The following is a 24,664-nucleotide window of genomic DNA, read 5'->3' as shown; positions in this document are numbered from 1 at the left end:
AAACAGTTTAACACTGAAAAAAAGTGCAGTTTAGCCTTTTCAATTATTAAGAAAGAAAGAAAAGAGGAAGGGAGGAAAGGAGGCGGGAGGGAGGGAAGGAAGGAGAGAGGAAAGGATATAGGCAGCCATAGAAACATAGGTGACTGAACTATGTCATGTAGCTTGTACATTCTCTCTTTCTAATTCCAGAGCACATGGGAAAGGCTGGTACTCACTGACAGTATGTAGAAGACAGTAAGTGACTCCGCTGGTGACAGCACAACTGGGAGTCTCACACTACTTGTTCTTTTCTTTGACATTTAAAAACTCTAGGAGTATGTGGCTGGGCTGCCCCACAAAAGATTTTGAATTTCTTTCTATGAGGCTCTGCACTGGCCACTTCACCTCTCTCTCTTACTTTCCTTCCCCTTTGCATTTCCGTGGGGATGGCTAAGGAGGGCTGGAAGGTGCCTGGTGTGCAGGCCTGCCTCCAGCCCAGTGCCCCTTCGTTGGCTGAGTTGGGGAAAGACAGGGAGACGTGTGTGCGCTTGCTCAATGTGTTGGAATGTATGGGTTCTGTGGCATACACTTACTCAGAATGTGCAACAGACACACGCTCCTCAATGGTTATGGGGGTCACGCGTCATAGGCTTTCGTGAGTGGTTGAAAATTTGGGAAGGAATTTCCCAGTGCTGAAAGTTTAGGTTACTTTTTTTCCCCCTGAAGTGCAATTGTATTTATTCTTTATAAAGGGAAAAAATCTATTTTTTTTAAAGCCATTTTTAGAAAAAATCTGTGGATGCATAAATAATCTGGCCTTTCTCCGGGATCCAGCTGTACTCTTCTTCCCTTTCTCTTCAAACTGATATTGATGTCTTCAAATCATGGACACTGAATTTGTAAACTAAGCTTTTCAGAACTCCCTGAGTTGTGTTGCTGGTAAAGATGATGAAATCAAGGATCTTTGGAAACCAAGTTTTAAGCTCAGATATTTTAAAACATAGGATTTAGTCTCCCTTTTAAGGAATAAAGGACAAAATATTAGTTGGTTAATATTGTTTAAATTTTTTAATTGCTTAATATTTTTATTTTTTTATTTTTTCGTTTTATATATTTTTTTTCTTCACAAAAACTTTGAGATGACAAAAGTGCTGATGGCTCAATTATTTGAAATGAAGACAGGGATTTAGGTTTATGAAGCAGATAAATTAAAAGGAGATTTTGTTTTAAGTCTTATAAAAGACTGGGAACAGGTGGTTGATTCCAGTATAATTTTTTATACATGTTAAGAGGTTTGCTGGGGAAGAGTTAGCTTTTTGGTTCATTGATTTTTGTGTTAATGGTTTGCTATACGTGCCTATTTCCATAATGGTTTCAAAACAATAGTTTTGATATTGAAAATGACTTGTGGCTTTAGCTCACTTATAAGGATTATGGTCAAGGTGTTGATACCTGCTTTAAAAATTTCTAGACCAAAGTCTTATACTTTATTCCCCATGGCAGTGCTTTTAACAGTGTGTTCCACAGAGCCTTACGATTCTGAGGAGATGCCAGGTTTATGGGAAGAAGGGGTGGACATATCTACATGGGGGATCCTGGCTTCTTACCTCTCTCTCAATCAGAAGACAGCTGCATTCATTGCTGTTTCATATATTGAAGTTCCATCTAGAGTACAGTTTAGAAAAGGGGTTTGCTGCTTTAAAAAACAGTTTGAAAGTATCATTCCTCTAGTATGTAATTCTGGGCCTTGAGTCCATTCTTTGATCAGGCATTCTAGCAGATCCAAAGTTCTTCTTGAGGAAAGTTTAGCTCTTGTCTTTGTTACTTCTGAATCTACTTCCTGTGGAATGGCCTTCCGTCTCCTGTCACTTTCGCTTTAGTAACAAATGTTTGCTTTGCCAACTGCATGCCAACTACTAAATCTATGGATTTTTCTACAATCAACAGCACAGAATGTTTGCCCTTCAGGAACTTTCCAGGGAGCTCCTTGACCAATGATTGCACTCTAGCTCTTGGCAGAGCCATTAGAGTCAACTGACTTTGAAGAGTGATGGGTCTGGTGACATGGAACCCCGCTCGTTCATTGAGAGCAAGTTTTTGCTTCAGGCGGTCCAGGCAGGTTGGCCTTCCTACCCCTTCTTCTAGCAGAGCATCCCTACTTTTAGTTGTTGTATATGTTGGGGTTCTGTGAACACAGGGGTGATCTTCAAAATATTTACAACTGGTTAGAATGGATGCCCAACAAATGAGAAAGGACGTGAGCCATTATTCTCTAACACACATGTCCTCAGTATCCGTCCTGCATACATGATTCTTGTTCCAAAACAGGATATTACTTCAAAACATATATATTATTCTCTCAATGATTTCTTAACCTATGGCCGAGGACTCTTGGAGGGACTTTGGCTTCTGTATTGTTTCCAAGAGCCTTCTGGGTGGTTCTGATGCCCAGAGAGAGAGGCTCCCTTCTCAGCTCTGCTCCACACCCCTGTGCTCCATCATGCCTGCTTCCTGTGGGTTGGTTTTCAAAGACTGATGATTTTATATCATACACCCAAGTTTTTGTAGTAAGACTGTTATAAGAGACCACCATATATTTGCAGGGGTCCACACTCAGATGCCTGCAGATGACATAAATGGTGGCAAGGGGGGATTCTGTGGAGTCCAGGAGGGGTAGCTATTAGTCTGCTCCAGCCAACTGCTGCCATGTGGAAATGTAGAGCCAGTATTCCCAAATCTGATTTTTCAAGAGAAGCCAGAAGTCAGAGTTCTTCTGTTAAATGTTGTTAACAATGCAAAAATCTTTGTAGATGCGGTGAGGGTCAAGGAAGATAGCCATGGGTTGAATGCGGCCGGTGGGTAGCCACTTTGCAGTCTGCCACGTGAAAATCTGCATCTTCTATAAAATATTGTTGAAGACATTCTCCAACATGTTTGATATGTCTCACCCTTTAAGGCTTATCTATAAGTAAGAAGGAAAAGTCCTTCTTTTGATAAACTGGATAAACTGGTAGGTCTCTTATCTAAAGACAATAGCTGTTTGGAAGCTCAAAATTAAAATTAGATCTCAGTTGCAACAACAATCTTTAGTTTCGTGGAATAATTGTTTTCTCCATTATAAAGTACCCCATAGTTTTAACTTTATGTAATGATCTTACTTTCTCTTTTATTAAACCATCTAAAATCCTTTTGTAAATATAGAACATACATATGCCGAATATATGACAATCTGATAAGTTTGTGTATATAGTATTTCATGATACATGTTCATGAGAAAAAAAATAAGCCTGTATTCTCGTATAATTGGAGAAACGTGTTTCCACATCAATCTGAATTACACCCTCTCCAATTAAACACTGGGCCAACTATAGATAATGTTTTAAACCATTTCCTAAGAAAATATGATTCTCATATGTCCAGCAAACATCTTTTTCAATAAAGAACTTGAGTTCTGCCTGTAAATCAACATCCGATATAAGGCAGGTAGTTATAAAAGCATAGAGTGTACTCGGTAGGAAAATTCAGTGGTGAAAAATTGTGCTTTTAAATATGTTTGAAAAGTGTTTTGGTTACTATCGCACTTTCTTGTGTTTAAGTTGAGGAAATTGAAGGCCATATGGATTCTGCTTCTGGGCCCTGGGTGCAGTAAATACTCATTAAGGCCAAACTAAATGAAAACTGCCAGTTGCCTAAGGGACCTTTTTTTAAAAAACAAAAACCAAAAAACAAAACAACAAAACTATTCTGACAGTTGGAATTAGCATTTTAAAAATGTATCTTTGTTCTGTAGCTTACGTGCATAATGAAATAGTTCATTAGTAATCCCTGTAATGGTGAGGTAAAGCACTTGTCTTGGAGAATGGTAGTTATCAAGTCATGTATGGTAAGGCATAATAGAGTGGCATACAGGAGTCTGGGAATTCAGGATTTCATTTGGCTTCCCTCATTTGTGATGGATCTAAATGGTCATCAGTTCCACAAAAATAGCCAACTCTGTTTTTTGGACTGGTCTTTTGAACTTTAAAAATTTGAAGTTCCATGAGATCTGGGTTTTGTCTTACTTTTTATTTCCACTGTTGCATCTTGAATGCCTTAAATAGTGGAAATAGCTGCTTGTTAAATATTTTTGAATGAATTAGTTAAAACTAAATTTAAAATTAAAGTTAAATTTAAAAAGCTGTAATAAGATATCATTAATGATTTACTTTTATTTCTTTCCCTCTTTTTCTGTTTTCCTCCTCCTTTATTTTCAAGTGGGGTGGGGGACATAGCAGTTCACAGATTTTGCTCTTTTGTGAGCGAGTTTTTCAAGCTTTCAACCGAATCTTTGGCCTAAGTGGAGTAAAACCATCACGGGCATTTTAGGTATGAAGGCTCCTTAAAACATGAGGTGAGCTGCAAAGAACAGTTGCACAGGGCTGCAAAACAAGTACTGGAAAGCAGAGATTCAGGTTTGGTGGCACCAGAATAGTTTTGCAAATCGGTTTTTTTTTTTTTTAAAAAAAATAAAGCAAGGATAGGTTAATTTTAGTATTATTAGATTCAGTATGGTTGCATGAAAATACAATTTTTCCTGTAGATATTTCTCTCTGTAACCCAAATTGCATTAAGAATCTACTGGGAATCATAGAAGAAAAACCTACTTGAAAAAACAAAAACAGCTATCCTCTTATTGCAAGATAGTAGGTGGATATAAGAATCAAACTTAAAGTGTGTTTTTATATAGTAAATCAAATATGATCAGTTTAAACAGCATCAAAAGTTATTGTGAAAAAAACAAGTGTAAAAATGACAGGAATTACGAATGGATAAGATAATTCATAACCAAGAAAGTGATCTTAAATTAAATGGTATTTGCAAAGCAAGATGCTGTCAAATGCCCTGTATTAGTAATCCATTGCTGCATACAAATCACCCCAAAATTTAGCGATTTAAAACAACAAACAGGCGCCAGCCTGGTTAAGTTCACACGTTCCGCTTTGGTGGCCCAGGGTTCTCCGGTTCCGATCCTGGGTGCGGACATGGCACCACTCTGCAAGCCATGCTGTGGTAGGCATCCCACATATAAAGGAGGAGAGGAAGGTGGGCATGGATGTTAGCTCAGGGCCAGTCTTCCTCAGCAAAAAGAAGAAAATTGGCAGCAGATGTTAGTTCAGGGCTAATCTTCCTCACAAAAAAAAAAAAGAAAAGAAAACAACAAACATTTATTCTCTCACACATTTTCTGAGGGTCAGGAATATGGCATCTAAAAGTTTAGCTGGGTGGTTGTGGCTCAGTGTCTTTCATGAGATTGCAGTCAAGTTGCCAACTTAGGCTGCAGTCATCTGAAGGCTCAGCTGGGTCTAGAAGATGTCCTACCAAGCTAACTCACATGGTTGTTGGCAGGCCTCAGTTTCTCTCTGGCTATTGGCTGGAGGTCTCAGTTCCTCACAACATAGGGCTTCTCCATAGGTCTGTTCACAGCATGACAGGCTTCCCTGAGTAAGTAATCCAAGAGACTATGACACCACACTGCCTTTTGCCAGTTATACATCATCGCTTCCGCCTTATTTTGTTCTTTGGACGTGAGATGCTAGTCCAACCCGCTCTCAATGGGAAAGGATTACTCAAAAGGTGAATACCAGGAGGTGGGGATCATTGGGAGTCTTCTAGGGCTTGAGTAAATCCATCAGGAAAAGTTAGCAAATCAAGGGGAGACTTGGTTGATTGAGAGCTTATACTGAAAAGAATAATTCCCTTATATTAATATTCATAATTAGCCACTTTTGGAGTAAAACTGGAACTCCTTCTAAAACAACAATAATAACAGTTACAGATTAATGAATCCTTTTATAATCCTTATTTAATTTTCACAACACCTTGGAGAGTGAGGGAGGCAGATACTACTGTCCTTATTTCGTAGATTAGGGACTGAGGCCCAGGTTATTCAGAGTGTTTAGACAGGGTCACATATTTAGCATTCAACATGAGTTTTTTTTTTTTTCTTTTTCACTTCTTTCTTTTCTTTCCCCTGAAGATTGATGTCAATTACTTCTCCTTTTTATAAAACACAATTTAATTGTTCCCTTTCAGTCATATCTGAAAGAGCTGATTTTTTTTATGCCTAATTGGAGAGTTTAAAACATTGTTCTTATAGTGTCAATGAAGATGTTTGTCACTTTTCTGCCAGCAGCAAGAGTCCTTTTTGCTATTTTTGTAACTGGGTGAGGTCTGATTTCTCCAGAATTGTGCCATTCTGCGGTTAGCCATGGTCTACAAGAGGAAAATATATTTACTCTTCTTTAAAATCATTGGTTTTCTAAGAAATATGCTATTTACTATACCAAATCTGAGTAAATCTTTTTCAGGGAAAATGCAGTGGCCACTTTGATATCAGACAAGGCCAATTCTCTCCCCCACTAAAAATGTAAAACCTCAGGCCCTCAAGTCTTTGGTGCATACCTTTACTATACATTTGTTTCTTGAAGAAATTTGATAGTGTTTTTATACTATTTTTGGTGTCAGACATGTCCATGTCAGTGTTGAATGATTCATTCTGTATGAGCATTTTGCCAAACTCGGGTAAACCTATCAACTTGGCGTATGGAATGTCCCAAATTACTTTGACTTCAGTCAAATACGTATTTCAATGGTCATGTCTTTAAGTTCCTGTTGGATCTCCATGCTCACTTTACTTGCGTTATGTATTTCCATAACCCATTTAGCCTTTTGTTTAAAGGTCCTGATAAACATGAGAGTTAAGTGAAGTGAGAAGTTATTTTGGTTGTTTCCTTTTGAACACGTATGGACTGAGGCTTATAGAATGTTAGAGTTTGTTAGGAGTGCCTGCTCTTTAGGAAAGATAGATGTTTAGCAAAACACTAGGGGTAAATATAAAATTAACTTTTCTATGTAGTTTCTATGTTCTAGTCAGCCAGAGTATATCCTGAGTTATCCTTCACCTGCGTCTCTCCGTTTTTGTATTCTTTGAGTGAATTGTTGACCTCTCCATAGTTAAAAATCTTGATGCGATGTTTTTTTCCACAAAACAATCAAATGATTATATTAAAGAATTCTTTTTTCTTTAGAGAGAACTCCTCAACTGGCTTCAGTGAACAGACTGAGTTTAAGATTTATTTCACATTTTTATCTTCAAGAGTTAGGAAGTTAAAGGTGAGCATGAATAAGGAATTCTGTGAGCTCAAAAGACCAATGTGATAATTAACTACACCTTATTTATTATTGTAGTTTTTTAAAAATATTTTGACTGCCTCTAGATATGCACCCAAAGAAATGTATTTTTTCTCATTCTTCCTTAGTGACTTCTTCTTCTTCTTATAATCCCAGCCTGGGGGAAAGATAACAGGGAAAATCAGAAGTCATCTGGTGGCCTGAACCACCTCAGCTGACCTGCTTAGTCTCAGATAATCTCAGTTATTCCTCCTCAGTTTGCTCCTCCAACTGATTTGTTTTTCACGTCAAGAAATGCAGCATTTTGGGGGCCAGCCTCGTGGCGCAGCAGTTAAAGTTCATGCTCTCTGCTTCTGCGGCCCGTGGTTCTCTGGTTCAGATCCCAGGCACGGACCTATGTATCACTTATTGAGCCATGCTGTGGCAGGCATCCCACATTTAAATAGAGGAAGACGGGCATGCATGTTATCTCAGGGCTGATCTTCCTCAAAAAAAATAAGAAGAAAAGAAATGCAGGATTTGGGGTAGAAGAGAACATTTCCTACTTGGTAACCTGACAGAGTCCATTTCCCAGGCCTCCTCACAGAGCCACACAAGTGTATCTGTCTACAAAACACCTCATCACAGGAGCTGTCCACAGAGTTAGGACAGCTATTCCTCTGAGCGTCCCTCCGTGTGTGGTTGGATAGCCTTTGGAAACATACTGTTCTCCTAGATTTTCAGAAGTGCTTCTAGGCTAGTGTAATTGATGTTTGAACCTCAGACATTCACTGTTGTGTCCAACAGCCTAGGAGCCTTATAATGTAGAGTGAATGTGGTTGGGCATTTTCCATCATCAAAGGCTTCAGATGCTCCTCTGAAAACACAAGCAATATCAATTTCTCTGAATTTAGTTGACACTGTTCAATTCTTGACCTACGGTTATAGTTAGAATTAAATACACTGAGGCCTGACTGATTCAGACTAGTTGGGGTTATGGGAGTATCAGTGATAATATGTAGACTATCTGAATGGGTAGATTTTTAAAAGATTTAGATTACAATTAAGTATTGTAACCTGAGTAAACTAACAAAATGTTGCTGAAGAGCAGTGCTGCTGGACCTTCTTATTGAATAGGAAAAAGGATTGTATTCATCATATCAGTTATATATAAATACTTCTGAAATGTGTTTAAATAACTTATTCTCTTGAGTAGTTTAAATTTCCCTCTTGAGATCTTATTTGTATTTATTCCTTTGTTGAATAAGCACCCTTTCCCCCCTTTATGAAGAAAAGGTAAATTTCAGTTCTGTCCTGTTACAGTTAGAATTAATGATATTTCTCTATTCAGTGAACTATAATCTTGATTCTTTTTGGCTTTTCAATGCCCTTGAGATGCAAGTAGTTAATAACTAGATACCTTCCTATTCCGGAAGATTTTAGGATAATGCCTTTCTAATTTTCATATGACAGGAAGTGGTTAAAAATATGTCCGTTCAAGAGAGAGAGTTCAATTTAAATCATGACAATCCAGTATTACTTGACAGAAAATGAAGGCAATTTTGATTAGAATAATCACAGCTTAATAAAAGGGAAATATGTCTTTTTTCAGTACTTTTGTTTGGGAATATTCATCAAGAAGAATCTAATAACCAATAGTACTTTAAGGATTTTATTTTTCAGTTTTCCTTTTTCTCCCCAAAGACCCCTGGTACATAGTTGTGTATTTTCAGTTGTGGATCCTTCTAGTTGTGGCATGTGGGATGCTGCCTCAGCATGGCCTGATGAGTGGTGCCACATCCATGCCCAGGATCCGAACCAGTGAAACCCTAGGCTGCCAAAGCGGAGCACGTGAACTTAACCACTCGGCCATGGGGCCAGCTCCCCAATAGTACTTTAATTTGGGGGCTGTTTATTTTTTATTTTTTATTTTTCCTCCTTCTCCCCAAAGCCCTCCAGTAGATAGTTCTATGTTTTAGTTGTGGGTCCTTCTAGTTGGGGCGTGTGGGACGCCGCCTCAGCAGGGCTTGATGAACAGTGCTAGGTCTGTGCCCAGGATCCAAACCGGTGAAACCCTGGGTCACCAAAGCAGAGTGGTGCAAACTCAACCATTCGGCCACAGGGTCATGGGGGCTGCTTTAATGTTTGATCATTTGACATTTGATTCTGTACTACCCTTTAAAGGTAAAATTTAAGTACTCTTTAGTTTGATTTTGTTTTTGTTTTCCTCCCCAAAGCCCCAGTACATAGTTGTATATCCTAGTTGTAAGTCATTCTGATTCTTCTATGTGGGATGCTGCCACAGCATGGCTTGATGAGCAGTGTGTTGGTCCACACCCAGGATCCAATCTGGTGAATCCCCAACCTTCAAAGTAGGGCATGCAAACTTAACCACTGGACCACGAGGCCAGCCCCTACACTTTAGTTTAAAAGAAGTATTGTGGGTAACTTCTAAGATGGCGCCTACAAGCTACTTTATCAGAAATACGATGATAACCTCCAGTATCCAGCTCTTAAGCAGAAGAGGCTACCTACGAGCTGTGCTCTAGTGGGAGGTACACAGCCTGCAGTCTGCTAACCCCTCCTACACTGGCACTCCAGGGGGTCCTTTCAGCGTTTAATGTCTACATTTATTTTAGTTCTTCTCACAACAAAAAAGTGTTTGTGAGTGTTCTCATCTTGGGCAAAGCTTTTACTTCTGGATGTCTTCTCTGTCAGCGGTTTTTAGAGATCTACCCTTCATTGATAGTGCTTCAGTCTGGTTGATGGGTGTATAAGAGGGATTCTATGCCTAGGTGGTGATGTTGCATTTGGGGTTTTTTTTCTTTTTTTAATTTTTTTTTTTTTTGAGGAAGATTAGCCCTAGAGCTAACTACTGCCAATCCTCCTCTTTTTGCTGAGGAAGACTGGCCCTGAGCTCACATCCATGCCCATCTTCCTCTACTTTATATGTGGGACGCCTACCACAGCATGGCGTGCCAAGCGGTGCTATGTCCGCACCTGGGATCTGAACTGGCGAACCCCGGGCCGCCGAAGTGGAATGTGCGCACTTAACCGCTGCGCCACGAGGCTAGTCCCAGCATTTGGGTTTTGAAACTAGTGCCTGCCAGCTCTCAGTTACCTTGGCCAAATCAGTTGCTGAATGTCAAATAATGTCTGAATAATTTTAAAAGTGGTTTTGAGACTCAGTAAGGAATTCAAGTTATTTCAACTTAGAAGAGCATTACTTGAGTACCTACTACGTGTTTAGCCAGAGTAGGGTACAAGGCATAGGGCACAGGCCACAGAGCGTAAGGCACAGAAGAAGCCAGCCCTCAGTCCCTACGTTAATGAGCTAGGCTCTTAGGAGTCTTCTCCTCCTCTTCTTTCTAAATCTACACCAGCTTAATGTGTTACCATATTTCTGGTTAGTCAGGAACACTAAATGCCTGTGGTGTGTTAAGCCTGGAATGGGGATGCTACTTAGCAGAAGACCGGCAGTCTGAACCTGACCTCCCCTCTCTACGTGTGTGCAGCCCTGGGCTGCATTAGGTTTACCTTCCAGATTAGATTTTTTCATTACCTACTCTCAGGTATCCAGCAGCGCCTGTGTGTGAGGCGTTGGGCTAATTGTTGTAAAAAGTACAAAGGTAGATAAACCACGAAACCTGCCTTCGGTTTGGAAGTAAAATTAACCTCTAGTTCCTGATCATTCCTGGAATGCCTGGGGACAAGGTCCAGATGCACCCTCGTGGGGCAGAGAATGCTGCGCGGGTGGGGAAAAGTTTGTTGTGGACAGTGGGAAAATGGCAGCTGGGTGGTCCTCTTGACGATCCCTCTAGAAGGCCCAGTCCTGTGTGAAACTCCCCCAGGTTCTTCCGGAACGCTCCCTCTCAAGGGGCTCAGCTGTCACCATCTGACTACGTAGTTACTTGTGTGCAGGGCAGTCCTGCCCGATAGCCTGTTGACTGCTCTGGGAGGAAAGGAATGACTTACTCGTGGTGTGTGCCCAGCCATCACATGGGAGGTGCTTACGAATGGTCAAATTGGATCGTGTCAGATTTTACAGTGGTTTAACTTTAGTAACTAAAATTCTCAGGGAATGGTGCATTCTGATAAAACTAAGTTACCTGTTTTAATTGATGGTTAAGCAGGAAATCATTCTCGTTGACCCACACTGTTGAAAGCCTTACTAAAATCTTAGACCACTCCTTATTGAGTGGTATCTATTTATAAAAATATAAAATATTTTTATAATATTAATTTAGAATAACTATTAATATTGTTCAACTAGAGAAAGTATAGCACAGTGATTCTCAATGTGGCCCCGGGAACATCAGCATCATCTGGCAACTAGTTAGAAATGGAGATTTCCATCCCAACCCAGACCTACTGAATCAGAAATTCCCAGGTGGGGTCCAACAGTCTGTGTTTTAACAAGGCCTTTAGGTGATTCGGATGCATTGTCAAGTTTAAGAGCCTCTGGTATAGGGTAACCATTCTGAGCCCTGGATGTATGTTATAATTATTGGGGAGCTTTAAAAAAAAAAAAATACAGTACCTGAGCCAAACTCCAGAACTTCTGATTCGGTTGGTCTGGGGTGGGACCTAGCACAGCTATTTTTTTCAGTGCCCCCATGTGATACCAGTGTGCAGCCAGAGTTGAGAACCACTGATGTATGGAGTCGAACAGAAATTTGGGACTTACTCCTCTCTATCCTCTGCAGCTTGCTTAAAAAAATAAATCCAAAATAATGCTCCTTTCTCCTAAAAGTTGGATAAAGAAAAACTTACAGTTATGTTTTGCTTAATCAGGGTTTTATTAAGCAGGTAGTCAAAACTTTTCATGGTATTGCATTAATAAAAACTCCCACGAAAGCAGATGTTTTAAAGCCAGTGATATTTTCCCATAGGAACAATGTCATATTTGGGTGTTAACTTCCTGATCAAGGCCTTGGCATTGAATAAATCATAGATGAGACCAATAACATGTCATAAAATCAACGATACAATAATTATAAACCTCTGGAGTCATTTAAAATAATACATTCTGTTCCAAGTCCAATAAAATCAGCATAAATGTAGTACACAACCTAATATCTCCCCCAGTCGTCTAGGTCCTGCAGAAAGATGTGTGAGGTCATAGGAAACACAATTTTCTGAATCTCATATGTAATAAATGTTAACACTGTTTGCATGCTTAGAATTTGGAAAGGGAAGATCTGGATAGCCTAACTTTCTAAAAATTTCCAAGGAAGTCTTGAATTGGATGCCTTTCCTCCAGTAGTCTTCTCAGGAGTACGCCTGGAAGTGGATGAAAACACTGGGACACAGTCATGTCTTCCATTGTTGGAGGTGGTGATAATGTGGATGTTTCTGTCCCTGAAAAGCACTTTTTAATGAAAGAACTGATCCAAGATTTGTCTTCTTAGCCTTACTTCCTTCAAAGTTTTACCTGTCAGTAGAAATAAAGGTAAGAGAATAAATGGTGTGATCAGTCCACTTCCCACTTAACTGAAAAACTATAAGTTAATTGTTAAATCATTAGGGTCTATGTTTTGAGAGAGGAACTTCAGATGTTCTCTTTGGAGTGGCCAAGTTGGCATAGGCTTGTGAGAGTATGGGCAAATGGTGAGGTAGAAGGAGCCTGTACTTGGGGCCAGAAGACCCAGCCCAACCTGGCATTGCTCCTGACACCCCTGTGGCTCCTGACAGGACATCTCCTTTCCTACAATGTGAGCATGAACGCACCTAACTCACAGGATTACTCACAGGATTGAATAAGTTAATACAGATAATTGTACCCAGCATAGGAGGGTTTCTAAAAAAGTTACTTAAACTAGTTGAAATATTGATTGGTGAAACAGACATGAGGTATTCTATCTGTATCTTGCCTTTCTTGTCCCTGGAGTAGAAAGCCTGCTTCATGGTGGATAGCCAAGTAGATAGAGTTCTGGGAAGCCGGGGGAAACAGGGTCGGAGGTATTGCTCACCCTGCAGATCCTTCCTGGGAAAGAGAGTAATGTCCACAGTCTGGGTCGTTAGGAAAGACCCAGGAATGGCTGGGGTTTGGAGTGTGTTGTTGGTGTCTTACCTGTAGCCAGGTCTGCATTTTGACTCAGAGTGCATCGTCAGTTAGGGATCTTGGTGACGGCATGTTGCTCAGTAACTGAAGTGTTGTTTGGACCAAACTCTTGTAGCAAACTTTTCTTGGCAGGTATGCACTGTTGACACTAAGCTGGGTGTGCATATGATAGTTTTATATCAACTACTATAAAATAACCAAGTTCGCAGTGACTCAGATTATACAGGTACGACACTCTAGAAGGCAATTATCAAATAAATGTACTACTAGAGAAAATTATTGCCTATTATATTAAATTAGTCTCAGTGATTTTTTTTCTAGCTCAGGAATTCTTCTCATTGTCCCTGGAACTCTTGTCTCAAGAATACACTAAGTTCTTTAACTAGAAACAGTTCTTTAAGCTCTAATATGCTTGGTAATTTGAGCAGAAGTAAAGGAAAATAAAAAGTGTAATCCTCTAAGTAAGTTTTTCCATAGATTCATAGAACCCACAGAATCCATAGACTTCAGAGATTATCTGGACCACTTTCTCCTCCCTGTGACCTCAGAGAGGTCAAAAAGCGTGTCCCATGTTATGGTGGACATTAATACAAAATCCTCCTCCTCGCTGTCATTGCTGTGCTTTTTCCTCTACCTCATACAACCTCTAGAAGATTTCTCATAAAAATTGTTGTTTTTAAGTAAAGATTAAGTTCAGGAACAAAACGTTCAGTATTTTTCATTTTCTTAAAGAATTCACTAGCCAAGATGATTTGGTCTCTTCTTTGTCTCCTTTGGATACATTTCATAATAGCACTGATAGAGCATATGATCTAGCAATTTCAATCCTGGGTATATATACCCAACATAATTGAAGGCAGGGACTGGAACAGGTATTGTACAACTGTGTTCATGGCAACATTATTCACAGTAGTTAAAAGGTGGAAGCAACTCAGGTGTACATCAACAGATGAATGGATAAACAAAATGTGGTATCTCCTTACAATGGAATATTATTCAACCTTAAAAAGGAAGGAAATTCAGAAACGTGCTACAACATGGATGAACCTTGAAGACAATATGCTAAGTGAAATAAGCCAGTCAAAAAAAGACAAATACTGTATGATTCTACTTATATGAGGTACCTAGAGTAGTCAGATTCATAGAGACAGAGAATAGAATGGTGGTTGCTAGGGGCTGAGGAGATATTTTTTAATAGGTACAGAGTTTCGGTTTGGGAGGATGAAAAGTTCTGGAGATGGCTGGTGGTGGTGGATGCACGACAGTATGACTATACGTAATAATACTGAACTGTGTACTAAAAATGGTTAAAATGGTAGAGTTTATGCTATGTATATGTTACCATAATAAAAAATGTTGAGGAGAAAAAGAAGTGACCTCCAAATAAACTCAAGACTTCCAAAAAAACACTAATAGGAAGAGAACTTGTCTGTTCACTGGTACTTGAATGAGACTGTGAAGTCTGCTGGGAAGAACACTAGCCTGGGATCTAGTTCTGGTTCTGTCATTACTCAGCTTTGTGGCCCGCCCCTCGGGCCATTAGTTTTCTCTTCAGTAAAGTGAGAATGTCAACTGGTTCATCTTCAACCTTCTTGCCTGCTCTAGAATTCTGTGAGTCGACAAGTCCTTAGCAAAGAAATTCTCGTTTAGGAACAACTGCCTGTGTGAAGATAAGGAGCGGGACACACCTACAGTATGAGGGCAGACGAATTCTCCAGAACTTGTTCTGATTAACGCTTGTCTGGAGCATGTGTGAAAATAGAGTAAGCATTTTAGTCTGTCCATCTTGCCTCTCTGCTCTCTAGGCAGGACCAGAACTCCGCTGAGCTGTCAGATTCTAGAGTTATATTTTAGGGTCCCATTCCTGCTTTGACACCAGGCCCAGAGACGGGCTGTTTCTCATAGCACCTGAGTGAGTGATTGTGGCATCAGAAATCACTTGCTTTCTCATGTGCCTCAAGGATGGGACTGTTCCTCCCAAGTTGTTTTTATTTTCAATAATCCATGGAAAAGGTTCTCTCTCATCTGGGCTAGTGTGTCTATTATATAAAAGTAGTTTCTTTTTGGTTTTGGAACTTATAATTTGGTACCAAGTTAATCCTTCCCCTTAGGTTTCATGGAGGCTCATGTTCACTTTTATTAAGCATGCCCACTGATTGACAGACTAAAGCTTATCTTCAACACACCCTTGAGTGCCAGGTATGAGCAGCATGTGGATATGTTGGGTAAGAGGAGGTATAGATAGCCTGGCATAATAAATAGAGGCCATTGACTGGGCTAGTTGCTTTATATGGATTATCACCCGTCTCTCAACAGCCCTGTGAGGCAAGTGGTGGCAACTTCATTCCTCAGAAGAGGAGACTGAGGTTCAGGGAAATTGCCACTCTCCCAAGACCGCCAGCAAGAAAGGCAACAAACCTTAGATCCGAATTTACGTCTCTCTGATTGCAAAGCCTGAAGTCTTTCTGCTATACTACACTTAATGTAGGAAGGCATGTAAGTATGCTATTTGAGAATTTAGAACTGAATTATCCTCTCCAATTTAAGAAACAGTACTGGGATCACTAGTTTGTAATTTTTCCCCTTGTAATGCTGAGAGGTGAACAGTTGTGTAGCTCTTGAGCCATGTTTGTGATGACCATGACCAAAGAGTCGAACAGTTCCTCTGTGCCCTTGTGTGTCAGGACAATAGAATATTCTAGCCAGCATAGAGGAGGAAGAGCTGTGGGCTGCTTAGGAGAGGGTCTTAGATGGTTTAGAAACTATCCTGGGAGGCTAATGCTACTAGTTCTTCGTAGGTCTATTTATGGTGTCTTTTAGGAATGCTTTGTGTGTGACCAGATACTCTCCTCGTTTTGTTTGCACCTGTGTATTTCTAAGTAATAGTGGCTCTTACTCAATCTATTTTTAACTTCTACTCTAATTTATTATGGGATAGGACTTGGAGTTTATCTTCTCTTCCTAGTCCACTCATTAGTCATTCAGTTAGGCTAATTTAATAAGTCAAGATAAGAAATAGAAAGAATATTATTTGCTATTACTAGTTGAGGGTGTGTCCCCTTTGTGTGTCGCCCCTGCTCCCCATGTTTTTTCCTAAGGCTAATGTGATATCTGACACATAATTGGTATTCCATGGATGAATGGATGGGTAGATGAAAGACCTTGCAGTTTTTAGAGAATCGTTGTTTATATCTTAGATAGCATCTATGCTAAATGAATACATATGCAGTCTCTTTTTTTACTTTTGATATTGGGGAGAAAGGCAGATACTCAATTCCAAAATTATGCTTTTATTCTCTATATCTGCTGTGTTTGGAAGGGTCATTATTTGATGGTATCTGAAACCAATAAAGTAATGATATGCTTTTTAACAGGATTTGCTATAATTGATGAGGGATTTGTCTACGATCACGTGTTCAAGCAGATGGCAGTAATAGTAATATCTTTAGTAAAGTGGGATTTAGTATGAGAAGGTGCATATGGGTTTAATAAGGTTCAAAATTAAAGGTGCAGCCACTCTCATCTTCAAATACTTGAATGATCTATATCATATATAAGAATATCACACTGGGGCTGGCCCGGTGGCATGGCAGTTAGGTGTGCACGTTCCGATTTGGCGGCCCGGGATTTGCCGGTTCAGATTCCAGGTGTGGACATGGCACCGCTTGGCAAGCCATGCTGTGGTAGGCATCCCACATATGAAGCAGAGGAAGGTGGGCATGGATGTTAGCTCAGGGCCAGTCTTCCTCAGCAAAAAGAGGAGGATTGGCAGCAGATGTTAGCTCAGGGCTCATCTTCCTCAAAAAAAAAAAAAAGAATATCACACCTTCCCCCATCTTTCCTTCTCATATTTTCCCATCGTAGGAGAGCCTCCATCGTCAAAGCTGCCCTTTATTCCTTTTCTTTCCCTTCTCCTCTGCCTGGGCAAAGCTCTGAAGGGAGGAGAGAAGAGGAATTAGGAACGTGGGGGCTTGTTCCTGGACCTATAACATTTCTGTTAGAATGGATTTTTCTATAGAAATGATGTTATGGGAGTAATAGGTTATATGATACTGTAAGCTTTTAATGGCTCAGTAGGATACTTAAGTGCATTTTAAAAATCACCATTTTATTAAGTTTTCCATAGTCTTCTCTCACTTTTTCCCACTTTTACAGTCCTACTAAAGATGAACCTCCTGGTGAGCAGATAGGTCCTGTGGAAGTTGGGCGTTCAGATGTCAGCTCACCCTGATATGTACCTGGCGGGGTAGGGACTCTCTTATCTTTATCTGTGCTTCAGCAGCTACTAGTCCAGTGTCTGGCATAGAGGACGTGTCCCCAGATCCTTGCTGAATTAGATTGAATTTAAGGGAGAGAAACTTTTACATTCTCTGTTTTCATCCATGTCAGTTTCTCAAGAACTTTCCTAAGTTGAACTCCTCCTCAGTCCTGGAAGTAGGACGTGCAGTTGGATTTATTTATTGACCCCTTTATTTACTTATTCACCATTTATTGATGACCTGTGGTGTGCCAGGCGGTACCAGGTGCTAAAACCATAGCAGTGGAACAGTTCAGTTCCATTGCCTGCTCTCTTAGAGTTTGTAGTGGGGAAAAAAGGACCATCCTCAGGAGGGCGCTCACTGGGTCTGGGGTGGGACTGTTCTCTAGAAACTGCTATTTTAGAAATGTTTAGACTGACTTTGAATTAGTCTATGTGTCTGGTGGCAGAATCTCTTTTCTTATCTTAAATATCAATGATGAAAAGGTGACTTTTAACAATTATTCAGAATTGTCCTTAAAAATAAATTAATAAAAAACATGATGTGGGCAGTTTGCTTTTACATAGTCTTTGATTAGAGAGTAATCCTTATTTACCTTCTTTTTAAGTAGAGTCTTAAAATAGTAATTGGAGATAATACAAAAATAACCTTTCCCAACTATTCTGTTAGTAAATTATTAATTTTCTGAGTTTCTGTTAAGGCAAACTATCATTTTTCCTTATGCTTTGTGACTAATTTAGTTGCATATTGTTTCTATTCATAGTTCCCCAATCTTAGGTGAAATTGAGCAGATTTAATGGTGAATAGCTTCATCGAGTTTCATATGGGGGAAAAAATCTAATTAAAATCATAAGAAGGAAAGGTAAGAAAATGATAATACAAAACCAGCAAGATAAAGAGTGATTGGGCTGGTGGCTGGGTTGGGAAAAAGTGAAATTTTTTCTTGATATTCTCTTTGTGATGCAAGATTTCTTTCCACAGATTAGTATAATTTACAGAGCTATTTGAAGGGATTACATTCTTAAGAGTTCCCTTAAAGCTCTTTATTATGTATAGCCTGAAGCCCCAGTCTCTTCTTCACACTAGTTTCTGGACGCTCTGTAAAATGTGAAGGGGCTTTCAAGATAAACATAATTTTATTTGTGGATTTTGCGGGGGGCTCACCTCTGTCTAAAGTAAAAATGCTTCAACAGTACGTTATGTCAAGTCTGCCTGTTTAAGGGATTTGAGCATAGCTAGTTGCAAAGAGGTTTAACCTAGTTTCTCAGAGGAAAACTCCAGGTGTAGGAAGGATGAGGAACTGGTCCAGGGTGAGCTGAGGAGCTGGTTACCTTTAGCCTGCTTTCTCCGGATGACGCACTTTATCCTTCCAGGTCGGTCAGCCGCCTCAGCTCGTGTGTTAAGATTCTTGGGTGCAAGTAACAGAAACTCACTTCATCCAGCTTAAGCAAAAGGGGGGACTTTTTCTTTCTTTCTTTTTTTTTTTTTTTACTTAACCAAGCTGCAGGATAAGCTGGATGAAGTTGGTTTTAAGGATATTCAGAACCAGGACTTGAACGCAGCTGTTTATGTCTGTTGGGCTCCTCCAGTCTCTCTCTCCACTTTTGGCTCTGTGTTTTAGTGTTGGCTTCATTTTTCTCAACGGCAGGTAAGGTTCCTCTACATGGAAGGTGCCAAACTATAGATGTTTTTGCAGCCTGTTATCGGGGAGAAAGCAGAATCCTCTCCTCCTCAGCTTAGGTTTGAAAAATCCCAGGGAAGAATTCTAATTGGCCTGGCCTGTGTCATGTGCTCGTGACAGTTCATACAGCCAAGGAGATGAGGTATATGATAGGCTCGACTGTCTTGTGCCCGGGGAAGTCACACAGACCTTGCCCTGAGGGAATTGTTATAAGCAAGCAGCCACAGCCGTTTTTTGCTTTTTTAGTCCATGTGGGAGCCAGTTCAAACAATTAGTTAAGATTCTTACTCTAATCCTTTTAAAGTCTTATTGTTGTTTTTGTCAGTTTATGGACTTTATACCCAGCTAAACTTTAGGCTCGTCTTCCATTTCACTCTGTGTTTTCACAAGTACACAGACCAGCACCCACTGCTGTAGTGTGTTCCGGAGAATTCTGGTTGACTGAGTGACTGAATACCACTGGAATAAGTATGTTGAGTCAGAATTATAAAACTTGAGAGATCAAAGAGATCCAAGATTCCATCTGCTTTCAAAAGTTTCACATATAATATGCTGTCTCCTAAATACGAAGGACCCAGAGGTAAAGCAAGGTGAGCTTTTTTTTTTTTGCGTTTCTAAATATTGAGCCCTGTTCTAGAAACTGAGGATCGTGGGTGAAACAGACAGGTAAGGAAGGTCCTTGTCCTCATGCACCTTACATTTACCTAAAAGATCTTGACAGGCTAACTAGAATGTCAAATTTCTTTAATTTTTGGCTGAAATCCTATCAGTTTAGAGCTTTCTTTTAAGAATGGGCTGACCCATGAATGGATCTGAAGTTCTGATTGTCAGTATGTATCTTTGTATAATTGCTTGAGAAGCAAAACAAACTATTAGTAAGTGATGTTTATTTAGCAGATAAAATCTTTTGAAATATGGCATCTGTTGGAGAAAATAAATAAAAGGAGTTCTTGGTGTGGTAAGAATGACAAAGAGCTCAATCTTTTAAACTGACAGACCGGGATTCAAATCTCAGCAACCTACTTGCTAGCTTTCTAACTTGGGCAAGTTGTCAAAGCTCTTTTTAGCTTCACATTCTTCAGCTATAAAATGAAGATATCTTCTTTATATGGTTTTTGGGTGAGTATTAAATGAAAGTGAAACTTACTTTTTTTAATAACAATTTTTTTATTGTGGTAAAATATAAAATTTACCATCTTAACCATTTTTAAATGTACTTTTCAGTGGTATTAGGTACATTCATATAATTATGCAACCGTCGCCACCATCCATCTCCAGAACTCTTTTCATGTTGCAAAACTGAAACTCTATACCCATTAAACAATAACTCCCCATTCCCCTCTCCACCCAGCCTGTGGCAACCACCATTCTACAAACAGTTACTTTTTTATAAATGGTAAGATCTCAAAAAATGTTAGCTATTATCCCTCTAGATCAGGAGTCAGCAAACTCTAGCCCACAGGCCAAATTTGGCCTGTAGCCTGTTTTGGTAGAGTCCTTGAACTAAGAAAGGTTTTTATATTTCTAAGGGGTTATAAAAACAAACAAAACAAAATGAAGAATATACCACAGAGACAGTATGTAGCCCACAAAACCTAAAATTTTTACTATCTGGTCCTTTACAGAACAAGTTTTCTGACCCCTATTCTAGGCTTGGGTCTAATATATTTTTTGCCAGATCAGGGAATCATGGGGTCCTTTAAGAATTTAACGTGTGCATATGTGTGTGTACTGTTCCACATATCTTATGAATTCTCAACAGGGCCGTGTTGCCCCTAAGGGGGTGAAATTGGTTCTTGGAGGGTGAGAAATCTTAGATATTACAGTGATTCGCAGCCTTCCAAAGGGCCACAGTATATAAACAGATATATAGTATATCTCTGGTATTAAAATTTCTTGGGAGGGGAGGAGTGTTTAGAACAAAGGTCTAGTTAGGCTCGTTAGAGGAGCAATAATGAAAAAAGTTTGAGAAACACTGCTCAAGACTGAATTCTGGAAGGCAGGACCCATGTTTTTTGTTCTTTTTTTTTTTTTAAAGATTTTATTTTTTCCTTTTTCTCCCCAAAGCCCCCCGGTACATAGTTGTATATTCTTCGTTGTGGGTCCTTCTAGTTGTGGCATGTGGGATGCCGCCCCAGCGTGGCTCGATAAGCAGTGCCATGTCCGCACCCAGGACTCGAACCAACGAAACACTGGGCCACCTGCAGCGGAGCGCGTGAACTTAACCACTCAGCCACAGGGCCAGCCCCAGGATCCATGTTTTATTAGCCACTGAATATGCTATCGTTTAGCAGAGGATCTACAACGTGTTCTTCATTAAATTTGTTACAGCATAGTTGAATAAATGAAACCCCTGATCTAGTTCAATGACCCATTCAGTCTAGAAATTGCTTTCACAGCAAACTCTATGCACTGAAAATTTTTAAAAATTCTTTATTTTTTCTTTTTGGTGAGGAAGATTGGCCCTGAGCTAACATCTGTTGCCAATCTTGCTATTTTTTTTCCCTCCCCAAAGCCCCAGTGCATAGTTGTATATCCTAGTTGTAAGTCGTTCTAGTTCTTCTGTGTGGAATGCTGCCACATCATGGCTTGATGAGCAGTGTGTAGGTCCACCGAACCGGTAAACCCTGGGCCGCCGAAGTGGAGCACACGAACTTAACCACTGTGCCACCAGGCTGGCCCCTAAAAACTTCTTTTTAACCTTTAAAAAGTTTGTCAAATGAGTACTCTCTCTGATAGACAGATGCTTCTTACTTATTAGACTAGAGTTCTTATTTATTCTTATTTTTTCATCCGTTTGTTATTGACACCATAAAATGAGTTGGGGGTGTTGGGGTGTAAAGACCTTTAACCCTAAAGCTCCATGGAAGGCTCCTCACAGTCATGTCAACTCTAAATTGGGAAGAAAACACAAGTTATATCATTATTTTACCTGAAAACAACATGTGATTTAGAATATGCAGATTTTGACAGCAGGTCACTGAAGTGTCAGGAACTTAGGTCTTCCAGATCTCACCTCACAGGCAAGGACTGTGTCTTAGGTGCCTGTATCCCCAGTGCCTACGTGGCAGGTGGTTAGCAAATGTGTTTCTGGTACTGGCTGTACTGCTGACATTTCTGTGCATGCCTCGTTGTACCCTGGAGTTCTTTCTACCAGCAGTTGTTCTTTGCCTCAGCTTGCTCTCACTCACAGACCCATTCCTGCAGGTAACACTTCCCCTGACTCACTTTGGTCCCCAGTGCCAGCTGGTCTTTCCACCACTCTTGCTGGGTTCGATGAGGACAAACAGCATGTGATTGTTCAAACAGCATTCATTGCACAGGGAAAGTCTTCATGGCATAACCAGTGCTGATGCAGTAGTGTCCTGTTCCGTTGTTGACATATAGCATAGTGTGGTGGAGGGAACTGGAAAAGGCAGTGCCAAGGATTCATGCCTTCTGCTGGGCTGGGAGCTGGAAGTGGTGTCTGGGGAGATGGATCTTCCATTCTAGCCTGGGGGTCTGAGGGAACTGCCTAGAGATCCAGCAGGCCGGTCTTCCTCAAATATTGCTACAAAAATTCCCCTGGGGAGTCAGGAGATATCCACCAAAGTGACTTCTGTGAACATAAAACTTGTCTCCTGTTGTATTTTTTCTTAACATTTGTATGTTTCTAGAAATGTACTCCACCGTACACGTGTTTGCTTTCATTTAAAAATATTAAAAATATTTTAAAACTTTACATGGAATTGATTTTCCACAAGAGTGAGCTACATTCATCCTTTTCCTTGAGCCCACCGCTGTGAACCCCTGGGAAGACTTACGTCGTATATGGAGAAGCATAGCCGGCCTGTTGGTTGAACACAAACTTTGGTCAGTCAAATCCTGGAAGCTGAGGTGTGTTTTCCGGTAAAGTGATAAAAAACAAGAACCAGGTACAGAGGCAGTGGCCTGTGGTTAGAGTGACAAAGCAACAGCCCTCTTAGACTCTCCCTGGTTTATGTCCCTGAGTTTATAATCAACTGCTGGGTTGGAATCTCTGGGAACCCTTTCTCCTGCCTTCAAGGATGAGAACGCCTTTTGGTGACTGGCAATCACAGTGGCCCTGGGGCTCCCCACCAGTGTAAGTCCGTCACGTCTGCAAAGCTCCAGGCAGCTCTGGCAGGGCCCACCACGTTCTCCTTGCTGAGGGCCAGGGTGGAATAGGCCATTCATGGCCTTCTCGGAGCAGAGGCATCAGTGTATTTTCAGTGAGAGTCCAAATGCTCAGAAACCTATATATGTGAGGGATGCATTTACTTTTATTGCTGTTCAGGGAGCAAGAGGTTCCACTCCTGGTTTACGAGTATCTTATGTGTCTCAAATCTGTATCAAATGTATGATAACCTTCAAGCTTATCCTTATATCTGTAAACCTTCAGAAATGGCCCAGTCTTACCATGACATTTTAGTGGAATTAAACTTGAACTAAAAATTATGTAATTAATTACAACTACTCATTGAATCAAGCCTGTAACTTGATAGCACAAGGCCCACAGCTGACAGGTGGTTAATCCCTACTGCATAACTACTACTTCATATGTGTTCCTTAAGATGGGACTTAAAACAATCACAGCAGCAAGACTTTTGGTAAAAATCTCAAGTGGGTACTATTTGGTTACTAAGCTAGTGACTTCTGCCTCCCAGCCCTCAATGTGGGATCCTGGTCTACCTTCATGGTGGCTCCCCTCCTCAAAAGTTCTGCAACCCATGTCTTGTACTTTGACTTATTCTAGTCACTGTATGGACCCAGTTAGTCACGCAGCTACGCAGCTATTTTCAGACAAGACCAGTGTAGCTGTGCCCATTAATTTACATTCTGAGCTTCTGGTGATGGAATAAAATTACTAGCAATAACTATTTTTTTGATGGCCACCTTCTAAGTGCCATGGTGTAATGGAATGCCCTTTTCAAGCCTTCTCTCAAAATTAGTGGGCAGGAATATAACTTCCTTATAAATGAATGTGAACTTTTAAAACATAGTACTTTAGAGAAAGCCATGATCAAAAGATCAATTCCAAGTAGAGATGGTCAGTAAAACTTATTTCAAGACTCTCTGAAGCAAACATAGGGTGCTGCTGGCCTAGACGAGTCAGTGTGTTAGAGAGGGAAAGGGGTAGATTTGAGAGTCAAATAGACCACTGTTGCAAATTAGCTGTGATCCTAAGTAGGTTATAAATGTCTTCAACTGGTTGTTTTCTCTTGATTTTTTTTGCTGAGGAAGATTAGCCCTGAGCTGACATCTATTGCCAATCTTCCTCTGATTGCATCTGGGTTGCCAACAGAGCATGGCTGATGAATTGTGTAGGACCACGCCCGGGATCCAAACCCCCAAACCCTGGGCTGCCAGGGCAGAGTGCCCTGAACGTAACCACTATGCCATGGGGCTGGCCCCTTCAGCTGGTTTTTACTCATCCAAAAGAAAGGGGGAGAGTTTAATAATTCTCTACATCATTTAAAAGTTCCTGGCACATAGAGGCTCTTTTTAGGAGTCCTTTCTGCTGGGGCATTCTCT

General features: G+C 40.3%; 1 protein-coding gene across 4 annotated transcripts in view; it reads left to right on the top strand.

The window, feature by feature from the left end:
• The window catches only part of IGF2BP2 (insulin like growth factor 2 mRNA binding protein 2), a 146,858-nt gene that overhangs the window by 10,936 nt on the left and 111,258 nt on the right, over positions 1-24,664 (top strand). For 2 of the 4 annotated variants that reach the window (XM_070582476.1, XM_070582474.1), the window contains exon 3: positions 15,509-15,688. The exons of the other annotated variants lie outside the window; for them this stretch is intronic. In XM_070582476.1, coding sequence (XP_070438577.1) covers positions 15,687-15,688 — 2 coding nt within the window. In that variant the 5' untranslated portion in view covers positions 15,509-15,686. The remainder of the gene's footprint in view (positions 1-15,508; positions 15,689-24,664) is intronic. 4 annotated transcript variants of the gene reach the window in all.

The sequence above is a fragment of the Equus przewalskii genome, chromosome 18 (genome assembly GCF_037783145.1).
Source record: "Equus przewalskii isolate Varuska chromosome 18, EquPr2, whole genome shotgun sequence".
Lineage (NCBI taxonomy): Eukaryota > Metazoa > Chordata > Mammalia > Perissodactyla > Equidae > Equus > Equus przewalskii.
Note: the sequence above shows the minus strand (reverse complement) of the source record. Positions and strands in the feature narration are given on the sequence as shown.